This window comes from Chroicocephalus ridibundus, chromosome 20, assembly GCF_963924245.1.
Source record: "Chroicocephalus ridibundus chromosome 20, bChrRid1.1, whole genome shotgun sequence".
In the NCBI taxonomy this organism is placed as follows: Eukaryota; Metazoa; Chordata; class Aves; order Charadriiformes; family Laridae; genus Chroicocephalus; species Chroicocephalus ridibundus.
In genome coordinates this window covers 2,327,389-2,345,886 of record NC_086303.1, presented here as the reverse complement: position 1 = coordinate 2,345,886, position 18,498 = coordinate 2,327,389, and the positions used below count along the sequence as shown (strand labels likewise).

At 52.9% G+C, this 18,498-nt stretch overlaps 1 protein-coding gene across 1 annotated transcript; it reads left to right on the top strand.

The window, feature by feature from the left end:
* The first annotated feature begins 1,472 nt into the window (after positions 1-1,472).
* KCNA3 (potassium voltage-gated channel subfamily A member 3) lies at positions 1,473-15,021 on the top strand. The gene is made up of 2 exons (XM_063356400.1): positions 1,473-4,967; positions 14,573-15,021. Exon 1 carries the CDS (start codon positions 1,561-1,563, stop codon positions 3,310-3,312), a length of 1,752 nt encoding a protein of 583 aa, XP_063212470.1. The 5' UTR covers positions 1,473-1,560; the 3' UTR covers positions 3,313-4,967; positions 14,573-15,021.
* Positions 15,022-18,498: the final 3,477 nt, after the last annotated feature.

Genomic DNA, 18,498 nt, shown 5'->3' with positions numbered 1-18,498 from the left:
CCTCCCTGATTTCTAGCGGCAGAGGGTTTTCCCCCTCTGTCGGCAAAGAGGACGATGGGCTTGGCTCGCTCAGACCCCGTCCACTGGGTCAATCTGCCATTTACAGCTCTTACACCACTATTTGTTGTTGTTCCCCTCCCAGGTTTGTATATTTTGTACAGCTTGTTTCTAATTTAAAGCATAAATAAGTTTGATCTTTTCTTCTGGTTTTTTTTTCCCCTCTACCTTCTGGAGGCTGTGATGGTTAAAAATAACCACGGTGATGAGCTACAGCGGGGCTGGTGGAGGGGTTTTAACCTCCGTCGCGGCAGGACCACCCGGCCGGTGTGGGAACGGCAGCGTGGTCGCCCTTCTCGCCTCTCCCCAACCACTGTGGTCAGGCTTTTTCCCAAACCGGGAACTCCCTGAATTGCCTAAGCCCCGCTTGGCACGTGGCTGGGGATTAAAGCTCTTCTGCCGTTGGGGGGGTTTGGGAAAACAGGGACCCGTAGAGGGGCTGGGGAGAAGATGGGCACAGCCGGGTGCAGAGATCGCAGGTTGTCCCTGGTGCACATCTCCTGGGGACGGAGCGTTTCCCAGCGCTGGGACCCGCAGAGGAGGCTTTTGCCTTAAAAAAAAATCCCATTTGACCAAAATTGAACTATTTGCATAAGAAGATCAATTGAAGGGAGAAAAACAAAAAATTCAAAGCCAAATTTTGGCTTTCTTGCAGGAAAGTCTGAAATGCAGATTTGGGTTCGGACTGAAACTGCCTCGGTGGAGGGCTGGCTCGGCTTCGGTGCTCCATTTATTTTGCTGGGGGGATGCACAGGGACACACGTGTGCAGACACACACGTGTGCACACACAGACACACGCACAGGCACATGCACACTCTCTTCTATAGAGACACACGCTCTGTCTTTTATACAGAAAAAAAAAAAAATCCCCAGCACTTCAGCCGAAACGCTGATTCAAAACAACTGTTGGCGGCTCCGGCGGCCGCTGTCTGCTTTCCATTACCCACAGCCCCGCCGCGGCTTGAAAACGGTGACTTGAAACAGACAGGCAAACCCCAAAATTAATAATAAAAATTACATTTCGCCTTCCCGGGGGAAGGGCAGAAAAAACCCCCCCTCTTTCTAAGGCAGCGGTGCTGCCAGGAAAGAAAAAAAAACCAAACAACTCTCCCCACTTGCGACACGCTGAGCATCAAAGGATGCTCCCCGGGAGGGGACCGAAGCCCCTCGGCGTGTTGCTGGGTGGGGGGGACGGATCGGGTCCCCCCTCTTCGGGCTGGGGATGGGAAGGGGGTGCCCGCAGGGTGCCGGGGGTGCGGGGCAGGGCCGGGGGTGCTGGTGGGTGTCTCCGGGAGCGGTGACTGAGCGAGGCGGTGCCAGGGCTGGGGGCGGATTTTTTGAGAAGAGCCTCAGCTCTTCAGAGCAGCGGCAGCCGCTGGAGGAGTTGGGCGGCTGTTTCTCCCTCTCCGCTCGGAGGAGGAGGAAGAAGAGGAAGAAGAGGCTTCGGCTGCCGCCTCTCCGATCCTCCCCCCTCCCCCTTTCCCCTTCCGCCCCATACCTTTATGGACGAGCGCCGGAGCTTGCTCTACTCTCCGGCTGCCTCCTCCACCAGCCGGCATCCGCGGGGTGGCTCGACCAGCAGCCACCACAACCTGGGCTACACCGAGCAGCTGCCCCCCGCCGCCACCCAGCTGGTCCCCGACCAAGAGGAGGAAGAGGGTGAAGAAGGGGAGGAAGGCAACATGACCGTGGTGGGGGGCGGCGGAGACCCTTTGCTGGAAGAACCACAGCATCCTCATCCTTTGCTCGGGGGGGACCGCTACGATCACCCCACGACTCCGGCCGCCATCCCTGCCGGCCAGCCCGCGGGCGGTGGGGAGCACGAGTGCTGCGAGCGGGTTGTGATCAACATCTCGGGGTTGCGGTTTGAGACCCAGCTGAAGACGCTGGCTCAGTTCCCCGAGACACTGCTGGGGGACCCACGCAAGAGGATGCGTTACTTTGACCCCCTCCGCAACGAGTATTTTTTCGACCGTAACCGTCCCAGCTTCGATGCCATCCTCTACTACTACCAGTCGGGTGGGCGCATTCGGCGACCCGTCAATGTCCCCATCGATATTTTCTCCGAGGAGATCCGCTTCTACCAGCTAGGGGAGGAGGCCATGGAGAAGTTTCGGGAGGATGAGGGTTTCATTCGGGAGGAGCAGCGGCCGCTTCCCGACAAGGAGTTTCAGCGCCAAGTGTGGCTCCTCTTCGAGTACCCTGAGAGCTCTGGGCCGGCCCGAGGCATTGCCATCGTCTCTGTGCTGGTCATCCTAATCTCTATTGTCATCTTCTGTCTGGAGACCCTGCCTGAATTCAGGGATGACCATGACTATGAGGGAACTGGGGGGACCTTTGGGACGGGTGGTGGCCCTCTCCCACCTGATGTCTTCACCAACTCCTCGTCCTCGGCTGCTTCCATGGTGTCATCCTTCACCGACCCTTTCTTTGTAGTGGAGACTTTGTGCATCATCTGGTTCTCCTTTGAGCTGCTGGTCCGCTTCTTTGCCTGCCCCAGCAAGGCCACCTTCTCCAAGAACATCATGAACATCATTGACATTGTGGCCATCATTCCCTACTTCATCACACTGGGCACCGAGCTGGCTGAGAGGCAAGGCAACGGCCAGCAAGCCATGTCCTTAGCCATCCTCAGAGTCATCCGACTGGTCAGGGTCTTCCGCATCTTCAAGCTCTCCCGGCACTCCAAGGGGCTGCAGATCCTGGGGCAGACCCTCAAGGCCAGCATGCGGGAGCTGGGCTTGCTCATCTTCTTCCTCTTCATTGGCGTCATCCTCTTCTCCAGCGCCGTCTACTTTGCAGAAGCCGATGACCCCAGTTCAGGTTTCAGTAGCATCCCTGATGCCTTCTGGTGGGCTGTGGTGACCATGACCACAGTGGGCTACGGGGACATGCACCCCATCACCATTGGGGGCAAGATTGTGGGCTCCCTCTGTGCCATCGCGGGGGTGCTGACCATCGCTCTCCCCGTGCCTGTGATAGTCTCCAATTTCAACTATTTCTACCACCGGGAGACGGAAGGTGAGGAGCAAGCCCAATACATGCACGTCGGGAGCTGCCAGCACCTCTCGTCCAGCGAGGAGATGAGGAAGGCTCGCAGCAATTCCACCCTCAGCAAGTCCGAGTACATGGTGATCGAGGAAGGGGGAATCAACCACAGTGCATTCAAACAGGCTGCCTTTAAGACAGGCAACTGCACAACCACAAACAATCCCAACTGTGTGAACATCAAAAAGATCTTTACGGATGTTTAAAAACGCAAAACCAAACAAACAGCAACAAAAACTGAGGATGCGGTAAAAAAAATAACAATAACAATAATAATGCAAAGTGACTGTGTACTCGGTGTTGTGTGGAACATGCACCATCGTCGGTCTGTGTGTGCCCTCGTTTTTATACGTTTATTTTTTTAGATCCTGCCTTTCTAAAGATCCAAAAAAAACCAACCAACCAAACAAAAAAGGATTTAAAATTCTGCGAAGAAGAGGACAGCTAAAGGGTAAAGAGAAGGAAGATGAAGACTCACCGTCGAAACAGGTGTTTGTTCTGCAACGTGTTGCAGGGCTGCTTTTGTGTTCTTGTTTTTGGGGACCTCTCGCTTTGCTCCTGAATTCCCCCCTCCCCACTTCCCTAAAGGCAGCGTGTAGCCGATTTCCCCTTCCATCACATAAGCTCACTTGTTGGATTAACAACCCCGGATTGGGGGGGGAGATGAGGAAAACATGTTGCAGAGCGCACTGGAAGGGGGTTGGGAGGAAATAACGATTTAATTTTGCAGAGAGTCTCTGTTACCACATTGTTAAATGACGCTTAATATTGAAACATGTGGTGTGCCATTACGGGCACATCACAGATTCCCTTTTCTCCCCCGTTAGATCATTTATGAAATTCTAATCTAGCCAGAGACCGAGTGCAATCAATGCTGATTTAAATAGGAAAAAAAAAAAAAAGAAAGCCTTCGTTTTCTATCCTTAATTCCCTTCCCCTGCAACCCTATGGCATTATTTCATCCACCGTCAAATTTGTGGCCATGCAGCGGGTCTGGGTGCGGGGAGGAGGGAGGCGAAAGGCAAAATGGAAGGGTTTCAGGAGCCAACGGTGCGCGGGGAGCGATGCCGGCATGGACCGGGGGATGATGCAGGATCCGCGACGGGCTCCTTGCCGTGGCTGTGCAGCCTCCAGCCCACCCAGCTGGAGACAAAGGGATATTTCCTCCTTTTTTTTTTTTTTTTTTTTTTTTTTTGCGATGCCTTTGGGAGAGATGCAGCTGCTTATCGCAAGAAGATTAAAGTGGCGAACACGCCTTCCAGCGGAAGTCACTAATTCGGACCGGAGTGATGCAGTTGCCATGGCGACCCTGGTTTCCTGGGAAACCCCCAAAGGTTGTCATGGCATCCCTTCTCCCATCCCCCTTGGTCCTCGCTCTTCCCGCAAAAAAAAAAAACCTTTCCAGATGGTTCCAGCCCTGTCATCCCGCAGGACACGGCTCTGCCCCCGCTATGTGACCCCATCCCGGCACCCCCTTCCCCGGCCACGTCCCCCCCGTGGTTTCCCCTGTGCTGAATAAAGCAGCCCTAGGCAATAAGCACACCCCGAATCCAGCTCTGCCTCGCAGAGGAGCTCACACCTTGGCAGTGAAATCTGGGGATGGAGTCTCTCATCCTGGCAAACACGAGCGCCCGCTCCGCCGAGAACCACCCGGCCCTTTCCCCCCAAACCCCGTGCGAAATGGCACGGAGCAGCCAGCGGGAAAGCTGGGCTGAGACGCCCCGGCAGCTTTTTGAAAGGAGGGGGACAGATCTATACAAAGCAGGATTGAAAAGTAACCAAAAAAACCCCGCCGGGGGAAAACACACCGGCTTCATCTTTACGTGCGCACCAGGGGCCACGGGACATCTGATGGGATCAGGTGAGCTCTGCACAGGGTAGGGTTCGATGGCATCATCAAGTATTGTTGCTTTTTTGGGGACAAACCTCGTGTTTTCCACTGCTTAATTTTCTTTTTCAGCTTACCCTGCGCTCTCTGGTGGTTTTGTGCACGTTAGGTGAAGTGGGATAACATCCTATAGCTTATATTTGCTTTTCACTTTGCTTTTTGGTGCTGTGCATGGGAGGAAAACCCCGCTGCTTCTTTTGCAGCTGGATTTCTTCAATTCTGTGCTAAAAAGGTTATTTGGAGGGGTTTAATGCTTCGGTCCGACCCCTGGTGTCGAAGCGGGCTGAAGGCAGGGCCTGGCTGCTCAGGCTCGAGCGCCTTGGCTCCAGCTCTGCTCCGTTTCACTGGGTTTTGGGTTAAATAAATGCAGATTCCTTCAAAGTAGTGTACTGCTGTTAAATACCTCCTACGGCAAAGAGAGATTTGACCCCAACCTGAGCGAGTCACACCTTTCCCAAGCGTGGGCAAAGGGGGATTTGTCCCGAGAGATGTTGGCGGTGCCGAAATCGGAGTTCAGCTAGGATTTTACCCGGACTTTAAAGGATCAGGACAGTTTGTAACACTCTCCCCGAGCCGAGCCTTAGCCCCGGTTAATAAAACCCTTATAACCAGGAAAACCAACAGAGCGGCTTCTCAGCTAATGGTATGTGACAGCTTTATTGGAGCTCCTCCAGTTTTCACCAGCGGAGGATCTAACAAATAATCTTTATTAGGGACATGCTCCGGAGCATCGCGGGAGGTAACAAACCTGGGATCCCTTGTCCGGGATAACTGAGATCCCTTGTCTGGGAGAACTCGGAACACCCCAGTGTGCCTTTTCCCTGGGCTGAAATGTCATTTTTGCTACGACCTCTCACTTTTTAAATTGTTATTAACGCTTTGCCGCACACCTATTCCTAAAAGGAGGATTTGAGTTTAAAAGCAGGGGAACCGGCCCTGCTCGGGAGAGTTTGCAGATGAGTTTTATCTCCGCATTTTCTCCGTGGCAGCTGCACGGCGTACGGAAACCACATGTTCTCCTGGAAACGGCGCAGTTATAATTTTCGGTTTCTCTGTCGTCTAAAATAAGCAGAAACCTTGCAGGTTGTTAGTTTGCTTTCCTGACTACTCCCTGCTTTATTTTTGTAGCGGCAGCATAATTTCGAATGGATTTTACTGACGGTAAAAGACGCTGTATGGGAGAGGTGGCGAGGAAACCACTTTGTCCGCTGGAGTTTTGCTCCAGAACTGAATGGTATCGCTGAAAAAGAGAAGAGCCCTGCTGCTCTGCCTTTAAGAGAACGTGGGAAAATGGGGGATATCCTTCCGATGCTCTGCCCCGTTTCTGTCTGCCTCTTCCCTCTGCGCTGTCTCGTTGGGTACCGTTCAGCAAGATAAATACTTTCTGTTACTGCACGGTCTGACGGCTTCTCTTAAACTGGCTGCCGCGTGCCTTGTGCCAGGAACTGGAGAGACAAATCACTGAAAGATTGCTCTCTTTGCAGCCAGCTGCTTATTTAACTTACTTTGCTCTCTTGCAGTGTGCCTCCTATTAGGACTTAGGGCTGTTTTAGCAGTCACTGGGGAGTTAAAGATGAGCCTCAGCCTTTGCAGCGTGTTGGACTCGACTGTTTCTAATGTGCTTAGAGCGGGCAGCATTAGGAGATTAGCGTTAGCGGCTGCTGTCTGGCAGCCTGCTGCGAAGCCTTCCCAAGGCAAGGCGAAAGGCTTGCCTAGACTCAGCTTATTGCATTAAATGGAGGAAAAGTGCATTACCGAAAGCTGACGGCTGACATTTAAGATCCCACAGAAAGCAAGGAGGGGAAAGAAAGGCTGCGTCCCCAGGTAGTCCCTGGCATGGACTCCCCGGCTTGTCGCCTGCATGTGTGGCGTGGCAGTGATGCTCTCTGAAATGCCCTCCTCCTCCCCTCTCCTTCCTACCTGTCATCTGGGAGACAAAGTGACATTGCTGACATCCAAGGACGGGAGCAAGGACGGGAGCAGGCAGCTCCTGCCCAGGGGACACAGACCTGAGAGGCCATAGCTGTCTCCCCAGATGCTTCATGTATTCGGTTTATGTGGGGGCACTGAGTGGTATGGAGCCCTGTATGGCCTCCTGCCTCTTTCCTAGGGTCCTTTCGCTTTCCCTCTGCTTTTAGGACCTGTTCCTTTTCCGTTTCATCCCTGGATGCCACCTCGAAACACATCCGTGGTACAGGGGGATGCAGGGGCCAGGCAGCCACCCCAGCCCTGGCTCCTGTGCTCGGTACTTTGACACCGTCACCTTTTTCTCCTGCTTATTTGCCCTGTTTTGTGTGTGTTTTCAGGCCTGAACTCTTCTAAAAAGGTTCTGTTGTTCTCCAGCACAATAGATGCCCTTCGGGTGCTTGGGGTGGCCAGAGGAACAGAGCAGTATCCATCCCACCCCATGTGTGGACACAAACAAGGGCTGGGGATATCTCTTTCCTCCAGGAGGGTTAAATTTCTTTCCGAGCAATTGTTCCTGCTCCCTCACTTGACAAAAGAAGCCGGGTTTTTGTTTTTAAGCCCCAGTTTATGGACAGTTAAGAGGAGGCAAAGGGCAGGCAAGCAGCTTCCCCAGCAGAAGGGAAGGAGCCACCCAGAGCCCGGGGGCTGCGGAGGGGTCTCCTGGCCGAGCCGTAGCGCAGGGAGAGGGTCTCCTGCAGGGGTTGGTGCGCACAGAGAGCATTCTGCATGAAATCTGTTTAATTGTGTAGTTTGGAGCCCTCTTCCTGCCAAGCTTTTAAAATATGCATATCTTGGTGAGAGCACATGGAGGCTCCCGTCGCAGCCTGATGGAAGGCAGGGCCTATTTTTCCCCATTTTTAAATGCTTGAACAAGCGATCTCTGGGCAGGCTGTAAACCTGTGAGCGCAAACAAGACAAATAAGATTTAAATGCGACTCATTTTGCCCTTCGGCCTCAATCGCTGCGTGTACCGGGAAGGAGAGCTCAGAGCACCGGCATCCTCGTGCAAAGGCAGTCGTATGGGCGATGGGCGCGGGGCAATAGGGACTTTCTGGACATTATAGGATGCCGTGGGCAGGGCAATGTCCTATAAATTGTTTCCTTTGCTGCTACGGAGCTGGAACTGTGCTTCTGCACCCATAGTGTGAATGGGGTGCCTGGCTCGACTTTTGGGGGGTGTGTTAAGGACGGGATGCTGCTGCCTTTCCCTGTTTCCCTGGGTGCTGTTTTCGTGGCAGAGGCTGCACTAACGCTGTGCTGCGGGTGCCGGGTTCCCGTGCCAGGTGTGGGTTTCAGGGTTTGAACATGGAGGCCTGGAGCGATGCGCTTCTCCGGGAAATGTCACTGCTCTGACAGGGACATTTTGGGGATGTTTCAGGGCGGGGGTCCCGAGATGCCTCATCCCTGCCAGGAATCGTTTCTCCGGCAGTGGGAGGGTTTTGGCTTCATTTTGGGGGGAGGGTGATAGAGGGTTTTCTTAGGGCACATACAGGACTGGGATGAGGAGGGGGCAGAGCCTTCCCACGGTGGGGGGCACCTTCACTGCTGGGGGTAACCCCACAGAGCAGCCCCAGCCCCGTCTCCACAGCATCTGGCTCTTGCCCCAGCCGAAGCTCTCCTGGCTCCGCTGTGGTCGAGCCCTGGACACAGTCGAGACCTTTTTACTCCCGTACTTGGCTTCCCGAACAGGAAAATGAGTAATGGTGTCTCTGTCAAAGCAATATTCATCCCACCTGGTGGGACACGTGTTTGCTGCTCTGGGCTGGGAAGGCGTCAGGGCTCCTGCTCTTTCTCACCCGGCGAATCCCAATTTTAGCTCATGAGGACCGTCCTCCTTGTGGAAGATGGATGTGCGCGGGGTCCCACGCTGCCCTTGTAGCTGGAGCCCTTTTATCCCCGCTGCCGGCAAAACAGCCACAAGCGCTCTGAGAAAATCCCCCGCGAGCCCCCGTGCGCTTTTACTTCCATGAACAAGGCGCTGCTTTATGAGACCCCCAAGTTTCCGGGTCCATCTGGGGCTCATCACCACCCCGAGCCTGAGTTTTCGGCACTGAGGATGCTCTGCAGCAGGGCAGGGAAACCTTCACGCATGAACCTCCCCGCAGGGCACCGTCAGTTTTCTCCTTCTTATGAACCAGGACACGCTCAAGTAAATTCAAACCTGTCTCCTATCTCCTTCAGCTTGTCATTCGAGTTAGGAGTAGCTAAAATACTTCATGATCCCTGGTCTTCCCTTAGTCATAACGGGAATAGTCGTTACCTGACCGCGCTGCACACTAATATTAAGACCCCTGGCTCAGCGATTCCGACGGCAGCACGCACTGCTGGGTTGGTTTAGGAATGATTCATTTCCTTAAGACTTGTAATTCAGATGCTTTTCTGAGCGTGGTTGAGCTCTGTCGTGTCTGTTGCTTTTCTACCGTCGTCGCGCTTCATTTTTAGCATCTTTAACACACGCTGGGTGGGAAGACTTGGTTCGGATGCGTGGCTCGCACGACTGGATTAGCGAGTGGCTATCTCTGCTCTCGCTGGCAAGGATGCCGAGTGCAGGCGGTTTTATTTTGATGCTGACCAGCACCAGCTGCTTTGCTTCGCTTCCTCCGAAGCACCGTCATGGATAGATAACGGAAAATCCTTTGGGGTTGTGTCATGGTGGAAGCGCCGGAGGCTCCGCCTCTGCGGGGGCAGCGGGGTCCGTGCTCGGGGTCTTGCTGTCCCGGGAAGCTAAAATTGCAACGGAGCATGGACAGGATGAACACATGCTTTGCAAAGGGCTCTTGGCATTTGCGGAGAGATGTGTTTGCTGTTGAACTCGGTTGTGATGAATTAGCTGAGTGCCATGCGGGGTCGGGGCGGGGGGGATGCTGGGTGGCCCAGGGGGGGATTTTGGCATGGAGTTGGTCCATGACAATGCGCATCCCTGCATCCCTGGCCAGGAGGATGGGAGCACGATGGTGTGTGCCGGGTGCTCGCTGTCGCCCTGCTGGGCAGCTTTGGGCAGGTCACCTCCTCCGGGCCTCAGTTTCCCCATCTGTAAATGACGCTGAGCAGCTTCAGTAAGTGCTTGGAAATGCAGCGATGAAACACGCTGTGGGAGGAAGAGGCAGTTTTGAAACACAGAGCAGGAAGGAAAGAATCCTCCAAAGGCTTTATGGAGTTCAGCTTTCTTGAAGCTTGCAGACCTGCAGACCCTGCCCCTGATACCCCATTACTTGCAGTTATTTCCCCCAGCGGGGGGGAAGCCCAGGGTTTCACCCACCTTCCCAGGGATGCCAGCTCTACCCTACGGCTCCCCTTCCCATAACCATCCTCCTCCCCTCCGATTTCTTCACTCTGCAGCTTTACCGTTGCTTTTCCATCCTTTCTCCTGAAATCTCCGTGCATTTATAGCCGAAATCCCTCTCCTCCCTCCTCGCCGGTCCCTGCTTGGAGCTGCCACCGCAGCTCGGTACGGATTCGAACCTCAGGCTGTCGCAGCAGGTCAAAAATGAGATGTAAGAAGTTCGGGCTTAAACTGAACCTGCCTGCTGCAAATTTGAGCTCGCAGGAGGGATGGAAGGGAGTTTGCTGTGAGCCGGGTGTAGCATTGCAGGGCAGAGGGGTTTCCTACAGCTCTGCATGGGCATCGGTGGATGCTGGCAGCCAGCGCTCGTGCTTTACCCTTCGGGTGCCTGAATCGTGTTTGGCGGTTCAGAAATCTCCAAATTAAAGGTGGAAATCTTTCTGCTGCATCTGAAACAAGCCTGGGCTGTTCTCTCCCGGGGCTGGAAACCTTTCAGCCAGATCTCTCCCATCCTTGTTGCAAAACGCTCTGAGAAAGCAAAGCAATGCGCAAGGAGACGCGAACCAGTGAACGGGACCTGGGTTCAGCTGGTTTTCTGGCTTGTGATATCTCCTGGGAATTGGCTTTATTGCTCCATTTTCTTAACCAAGCTGTCACGCAGCTCCCTTAGAGGAGAGAATTACACAAGCATTTACCTTTATCAGCCAAATGTGGAACTCGGTAAGAAGAGATATCAAGTTAACGTGGTAAGATCTGTTTTCCCTAACCCTGCGTTGATTGGCATCAATTATATCTTCCTCTTTAATTCTGTATTAAGACTCTCAGCCATTCCAGCATATTGTTTGGGATCAGCGACAGATGGCCAGACCCATCATTTTGCAGGTCGCTTTGTTTATCCCTTAAAAAATTGGCCCAACAGGAGCTATTTTCCAGTCCTCTGGATTTCCACCAGGCTCAAGAGATAGTCAAGACTTGCAGTCTCACGAGCTGCCTCGCCAGCTCCGAATGCCTGGATTCAAGTTATTTGGCTCGGCGGATTTAAAAACATCTAATTTTTGTGGCTGCTGTGTAATATCCTCTGTTTCTCTTGGAGTGGAGAGGATTTCATCACCCCCATATGATGGGAATACATCTGGATCCCTTCAGGAGCCGGAGCAGCGATATCTCCTGAATGCTCCTGACTCCTCACTCCCACTGCTGTTCTTGCTGAATTCGGTGAAATAACGTCATCGTTAGGCTGAGGATTTGGGGTTTCTTTCTGCAAGGGCAAAGATACAGCCTGAAAAGGCCCCAGGGTACCCCAAAGCACTGGATTATTTGCCAGGTTTGAGAAAATTACTATTTACCACTTAATCTGCAGAACCCCAACTCTGCCGTCCCCTTCTCAGCCAAACCAACGGTATTTCCTGGGCCGTGCCGGGCTGAAGGTGCTATTTGGGTTTTATTTGTGTAATACTCCAGCGATGCTTGAGGATGCCGGCAGTTTGACCATTGCTTTGCAAAAAAAGCAGGAGCCCTTCCCTGCTGGCAGGTGGGAGGGGGGTGTAATCCCCCCCAGCAAGCCCAGTCCAATAAAGCATAAACCCCAGTTAGCTTTAAGCCCATGACTAGTCCCTCCTGGCACTTCAAGATAAGCTGGCGCTTGAATAACCAGCTGGTCTGAGACCCTTGCAAGGAGCACTAAGCCCCTCTGGTAGCTTATTTTCCTCTGAGTGCTGCGCTGCCTTGCAAGGGGATCTTTGCTTCTTGTGGGAAATCCTCCCCTCGCTCCTTTCTCTGCCTGCTTTGGCATGCCTGCGACAGCCTCCCTGCAACAACAACAGCCTCCCTGCAACAACAACAGCCTCCCTGCCACAGCGTCCCTGCCACAGCATCCCTGCAACACCCCTGCAACAGCCTCCCTGCAACAGCCTCCCTGCAACATCAGACCTACAGCATCAGCCCTGTAACAGCCTCCCTGCAACATCAGCCCTGTAACAGCCTCCCTGCCACAGCATCCCTGCAACATCAGCCTTGTAACAGCCTCCCTGCAACAGCCTCCCTGCAACATCAGCCCTATAACAGCATCCCTGCAACATCAGCCCTGCCACAGCGTCCCTGCCACAGCATCCCTGCCACAGCGTCCCTGCAACATCACTGCAACAGCCTCCCTGCAACAGCCTCCCTGCCACAGCATCCCTCCAACAGCATCCCTGCAACATCAGCCCTGTCACAGCATCCCTCCAACAGCATCTCTGCAACATCAGCCCTAGCACAGCCTCCCTGCAACAGCCTCCCTGCCACAGCATCCCTCCAACAGCATCTCTGCAACATCAGCCCTAGCACAGCCTCCCTGCAACAGCCTCCCTGCAACAGCATCCCTGCAACATCAGCCCTGTAACAGCCTCCCTGCAACAGCCTCCCTGCAACATCAGCCCTGCCACAGCATCCCTCCAACAGCATCCCTGCAACGTCAGCCCTGCCACAGCCTCCCTGCAACAGCCTCCCTGCCACAGCATCCCTGCCACAGCATCCCTGCAACAACCTCCCTGCAACAGCCTCCCTGCAACAGCATCCCTGCAACAGCATCCCTGCAACATCCCTGCAACATCAGCCCTGCCACAGCATCCCTGCCACAGCCTCCCTTCTACAGCCTCCCTGCCACAGCATCCCTGCAACATCAGCCCTGTAACAGCATCCCTGCAACATCAGCCCTGTAACAGCCTCCCTGCAACAGCCTCCCTGCAACATCAGCCCTGCCACAGCATCCCTGCCACAGCATCCCTCCAACAGCATCCCTGCAACGTCAGCCCTGCCACAGCATCCCTCCAACAGCATCCCTGTAACATCAGCCCTGCCACAGCCTCCCTGCAACAGCCTCCCTGCAACAGCCTCCCTCCAACAGCATCCCTGCAACATCCCTGCAACATCAGCCCTGCCACAGCATCCCTGCCACAGCCTCCCTTCCACAGCCTCCCTGCCACAGCATCCCTGCAACATCCGCCCTTCCACAGCCTCCCTGCAACATCCAGAGAGCAGGTCTCACCCTGCTATTCGGGTTTTATTTGCATAATACTCCAGCGATGCTCGAGGATGCCGGCAGTTTGACCATTACTTTGCAAAAAAAGCAAGAGCCCTTCCCTTCCTGGCTGCATGGATCCTATCCCGTCTTACTTATCTCCATCCTGACTCTCCCTTTGGGGAAAACAGGCTCATCTGGGGGGATGAGCTGGGACCCAGCAGGTCCTGGTGCATTAGGCTGGGCTCTGAACCGTGAATACAGATCCTTCCTACCCTTGTCTCATCACCGGCTGCTAATGAAGCATCCGGCTCACGTAATCTGATTTGGTGGTAGTGCTCATCTTATTAGTGTGCACCACACACTGGTTTTAATATAGTTAATGAACCTCGCTATAGGAAGCTTTACTAATTCCCACTTGAAAAATCACCACGAAAAGGGCCAGAATTTGGGGGAGGGGGGGTAATCCCGCTGATTTGCGTGAGGCTTAAACCCTCAGGGAAATTTGGCCGTGCCCCATCCGCAGGCGGGTGCAGAGCCTGGGACGCGGCGCGGTGGGAGGTGGGATGCTCCGAACTAAAGGCAGAGTGTGTCATCTCTGAAAACGAGAGGGTAGTAAGCAGATGTGTGAAGTTTCTAAGAATTTCGGTGTCTTAAAGACAGAGCAGAGCATCTCACTGTATTAAAGAAGGAGTCAGGATGAGTCCATGCTTCAAGCCGACTTGGTGCAATACTGGGTTCGTGCCCTCCAGAGGCTCGGCAGCTCCGGCACCCCAGAGGTTGGGGGATTTCTTTTTGTCTTTTCTAGACACCTCCATCCCCGCATCAAAATGGGGTCTCGGGTTTGAGCTCTCCGGAGCGACTCCGTGGTCCGAGCGCTGGATGTGGGATCAGCCCCGGCTCCTGCCGTCCCCTGTCTTGGATTTATAAGATCAAGCAATTGCTTAATATCATGTGAATTATATCGGGTCGGAACAAACCCGGCTTGATTAAGATAAAAACATGATGAGGAAAACTCACTTTGCGCTAATTATTCTGGATTTGGAACTTGCCATTAATGTGAGGTAATAGTTAATAACCGGAATATATTTAATGAATCTTTTTTCTATCTTTAGCTCGCTTTAGACTGCGTTGCATTTAGTCCATTAAACAATCTTAATGAGCAAATTTTCACTTTTTTTGTTGGTGGGGAAGGGGGATGTGAAGTTGTCTGAGGGGACCAACGTGCAGCATTTATTCTATTGTGCCTCAAAAAAAAATAATAATTACCTGTTGCTTGTTTTCCAAACCAGGCTGTGCATAAAAGCCGTTCTTTGCTCTGCCCAACAGATAACAGAAGAAGTTTCAAAATTAAGACCTTCAGGACTGTGTTGAGAAATAAAACGTCTCCAAGGAAATGGCAAACATCACGGACCCGGGTGACTGATGCTGCTGTGGACCCGACCCCACGGAGGCTCTGTCCTCCCCAGTTAAACCCATTTCATACTTCATATATATATCGATGAAATATTTGCCACGTTATCTGTGTTTTCTAACAAGTGCATTATGTAGGAGGCAACATCTTTGCGACTGGAAGTTTATCTCCGAATCATGTGCAATATAACCAGGCTGAACAAAGCCAGGAAAAAGGAGGAGGGGAGGTGGAAATCGTTTGGACATTATTCCGATCTGTTTTCTTTTTTTTTTTTTTTAAAAATATCTCTTGAAAGATTAAGCAACCAGAAAGGAAACGTTAACCAGAGCTGCTAATAAGCAGTCCAAGTGTTTTGCTTGGGGTGGGAGGGAGATGGGGGAAATTCGGTTGCTCTCATGGTTCCCTGTCGAACCATGGGCTGTTTTTGGCACTGGGATACAAATAATTTCTGTTCCATTTTTCTGATTTTCCTGTAAATGCTCTTTATGAGTAGGTATGTGCTGCACCAAAGGCTGTGATTTATTTTAAGCTCTTATTAAGAAAGTAACGTCGCCGCCGATGCTGAGGAACACAGTGTCAAACACTCAACATGTTGTGCCTTGCTTTCAGGATCACGCCGTGAAAAACTAAGGAAAAATGGAATTTCCAGGGGTGGAAAAGGTATAAAACCCGGTCCTGGTGGGTCGTGCCCCTGCTTCATTTCACGAGAGCCCGCGCGCCCTTCTCTGCTGTTCCATAGCACTTGAACCCCGAGGGGATATTATAGTGTTGCGTTGCTGATACTGTAATAAACGGGGAGTCCATCGCTCCTTTGCCTGTCGCTGTTGCGTTTTGCAGGCTGCTTTCGATTTTTTTTTGGCAGGTTAAGAGCTGTGGGCTGCCCGCAATGGGCTGCGGAGCTGTGAATCCATAACCTCCCTGCATTTCCTGGGACCGAATGGGTAAATACCAGCCCAGTGCAATGGGATAAATGTCCGCGAAGGGATAAATGGTCTGCAAAGGTACAAATGGTCTGCAAAAGCACAAAAGCAAACGGCAAAGGGGTGGATGGTCTCTCTTGCTTCTGGCTTCCCCGTCTTGCCCCAGCCTCATCCACCTCGGCACGCTCGCTCCGTCCCAGCTTTGAGACTAAAACCCGCCCGGCACGTACTCCGTTGGGAGACCAAGGTGATACTCGCAACGAGCGAAAATAAAGTCAGCGGGACTCGGTGAGCGCGGGAACCTCTGCGTCCGCATTGCAATAATTCACTGGGGATGGTTTGGAGAATGGTAATTTGGACTGGTCCAAGCGAAGAGAGCTGGAGCTCGATCCAAAGCGGAGGATGCTCAAGGGGAGGTAGCGGGAGACAAAATCATTAGGCGTGTGAAGCAGACTCTTGAATTCATGCTGCCGATTGCTTTGTATCCGTGTCCAAGAACAAGTCTGGAAGTCCCCTGGTACCTGGAAAGGGGAGCCAGGACCACTCAGCCTGGAGGGCAGCACCAAAACCGGGATCCTTCACCGAGCAGAGCTATTTACCTGCATTTCAAACAAGATCCCGGGCAGGACATGGGGAACATCCAGAGGAGACAGGTGTGGGATGCTTTGAGGTACGACCCAAGTGAGGATGCATTTAAAAATAAACACCCGACCTGGAAGAAAGGCTCTGAAATGGGAAAGCTCAGGGGAATATCGGTGGCAAAGCAACTGTCTGCCTGTACCACGCATCTCTCCTTGCCAAAGAGCTTTGAAGACGGGTGAAACCCAAGTGGATTTCTGAGCCATCGTTCAGGGCTGGGATCACTCCGGACCTGTCTGGAGGTCAGCAGAAGAAGCCTAAGCCCCACATGCAAACTTCAGCTGAAATTAGGATTGAGAAATTCCCTTAACTGCGGGGCAACGATGTGGTTCTTAAAGGAATGCATCGACTTTGGTGAGGTTGCACTTATTTTGTTTGGTTTTTAAATACTGATAATTTCTTAGCTTGAATTCCTCCTCCTGTCGTGGCATCATTGGTGATGGACACCTTGTTCATGGGAGTAGGACTTTGGGCTCCCAAAGAGAGAAGTCTCTGGGGCTCTGCATAGGTGTGGGCTGGGGAGAATGGGCTGAGACGGCGAGAAAAGAAACACAAGTGAAAAAACCAGCAGTTTTAGTCAAAGCTTTATTGCTCGCCTTGGGGAATGAAGAGCAAGCATGGATATGACCCTTAGTAGGACATTGCTCCTTGGGCTTGTTTGCATTTATTCCCAGCATGGTAGAAACCCTGTGGCCATGGAGCTGTTGAGAAATGAGTGAGTTTATCACGGTTTTTGCAGGACGAGGCGCAGAGGGAGGTGAGATGGGGACTAGGACTGCTGGAAGAGCTCGAGGAGCAGGTCCCCGAGCCCATGGGATGAGCTGAGGGTGCCCAGGGCTGGACAGAGGGATGCTGGGGAATCGCGGAGGTGAAGCACCCCATGGTGTGAAATCAATCCGCTGTGAAAGCCATCTGCATAAATTAAAGCTAATTGGAGTGGTGGCTCTCATTAACTTCTCCTTTGGCCATGCCCTGCCCCAAGGCCAGCCCATGGTGGGGTAGGGAGAGGTTGCTCCTGTGTGGGATCCTCCAGCAAATTGCTCTGCCGGCAAATCCCTGGGGATCTGGCAGTAATTGTGGCACCGCCCCAGCTGGAGCGGTCTGAGGATGGGCTGGCAGAGCTTTTTTGAGTCGTGGCCAGCTGGGTCTTAACGTGGCACAGCCAAAACCCACCTCCCAGGCATCCATCCCATCTCCTGCTGAGGGGAGCTGTGCCCCCCCTGCCTCCATCCCCCGGGGCTGTCTCATCCTGCAGCTCCCCAGTGCCAAAATTAATTAATGCTCAGACCATAAAAAGCCTGAGACCTTAAAAAGACCCCTTAAAAAAGACAATTAAAAGTCCCCACTGTTTGGGGAGTGAAGGCTGAGCCTGTTGTCACCACTGGAAACCCCAAATAACCAAGCCATGGGTCCTTCCCCATTGCCATGGATGGAGATACCAGCAGGCTGGGGGAGATGGGGCTGGGCTTTTTTGGGGAGATTTCGCCTCCAAAACCACTAAGGAGCTGCAAAATACATTTGTTTTCAGCCTTCCCTGCAGCGTGACGGGTTCGTAGCGTGCTCTTGAGGCTGCGAAAGAGATTGAACAAAAGCTTTAGCAACTCTGAAATTGGGAGGGACTGACCCAGAAAGCATTTTTCTACCGTGCTGGTGGTTTTGGGGTGCAAACAGCCAAAGCACCTGCTGAAGGTCAGATCCAGCATCCCCGCGCAGCCCCGCAGACAGCCCCGGGTTGCCCGCGGGGCTAGCGGCACATTAACAGGAGGAGAATCAATTTTCTGGATTGCCACAGACCTGGATCTTGGGAAGCCCTGGTCCCAAAGGTGTTAAATTTAGTTTCTTTTGGAACATGATCTAGTAGCCCTTAAAATGGGGGATAGAATGTATCAGCACTAAAGTTATTTTTATTTTTCACCAGTGTTACAGGAGAGCTTTTTTATGGCACGTGTGTATGTAACATAATTATACCTCGTCTGTTTTCAATAGCCACTTTGTTAAAGCGTCTCTCTGTTACGGTTCAAAAGGCGTATTTTGACAAGCAAAGGGATGGGAAAAACCAGATCCCTTCGCCCGTCGGGGCTGGTGGGTCCCAGCGGTGCCGCCTCCGGCAGCAGAAATGCCAGTTCCTGGAGCAGCGCTCAGCCCGTGGCCGCTCCGCTCCCCCCGGCCAGCACCGAACCCACCCCACGGACATCTCGCACCGATGACAATCTTGCCAAATTTCAACCTCTTCTCGGTATTGTACATAACCGGCGTTGACGACGTTGCTCCGTGCTGTTGGG

What these genes read in the sequence shown, in the direction of transcription:
- KCNA3 (XM_063356400.1), top strand. Translation starts at nt 1,561, where the DNA reads ATGGACGAGCGCCGGAGCTTGCTCTACTCTCCGGCTGCCTCCTCCACC.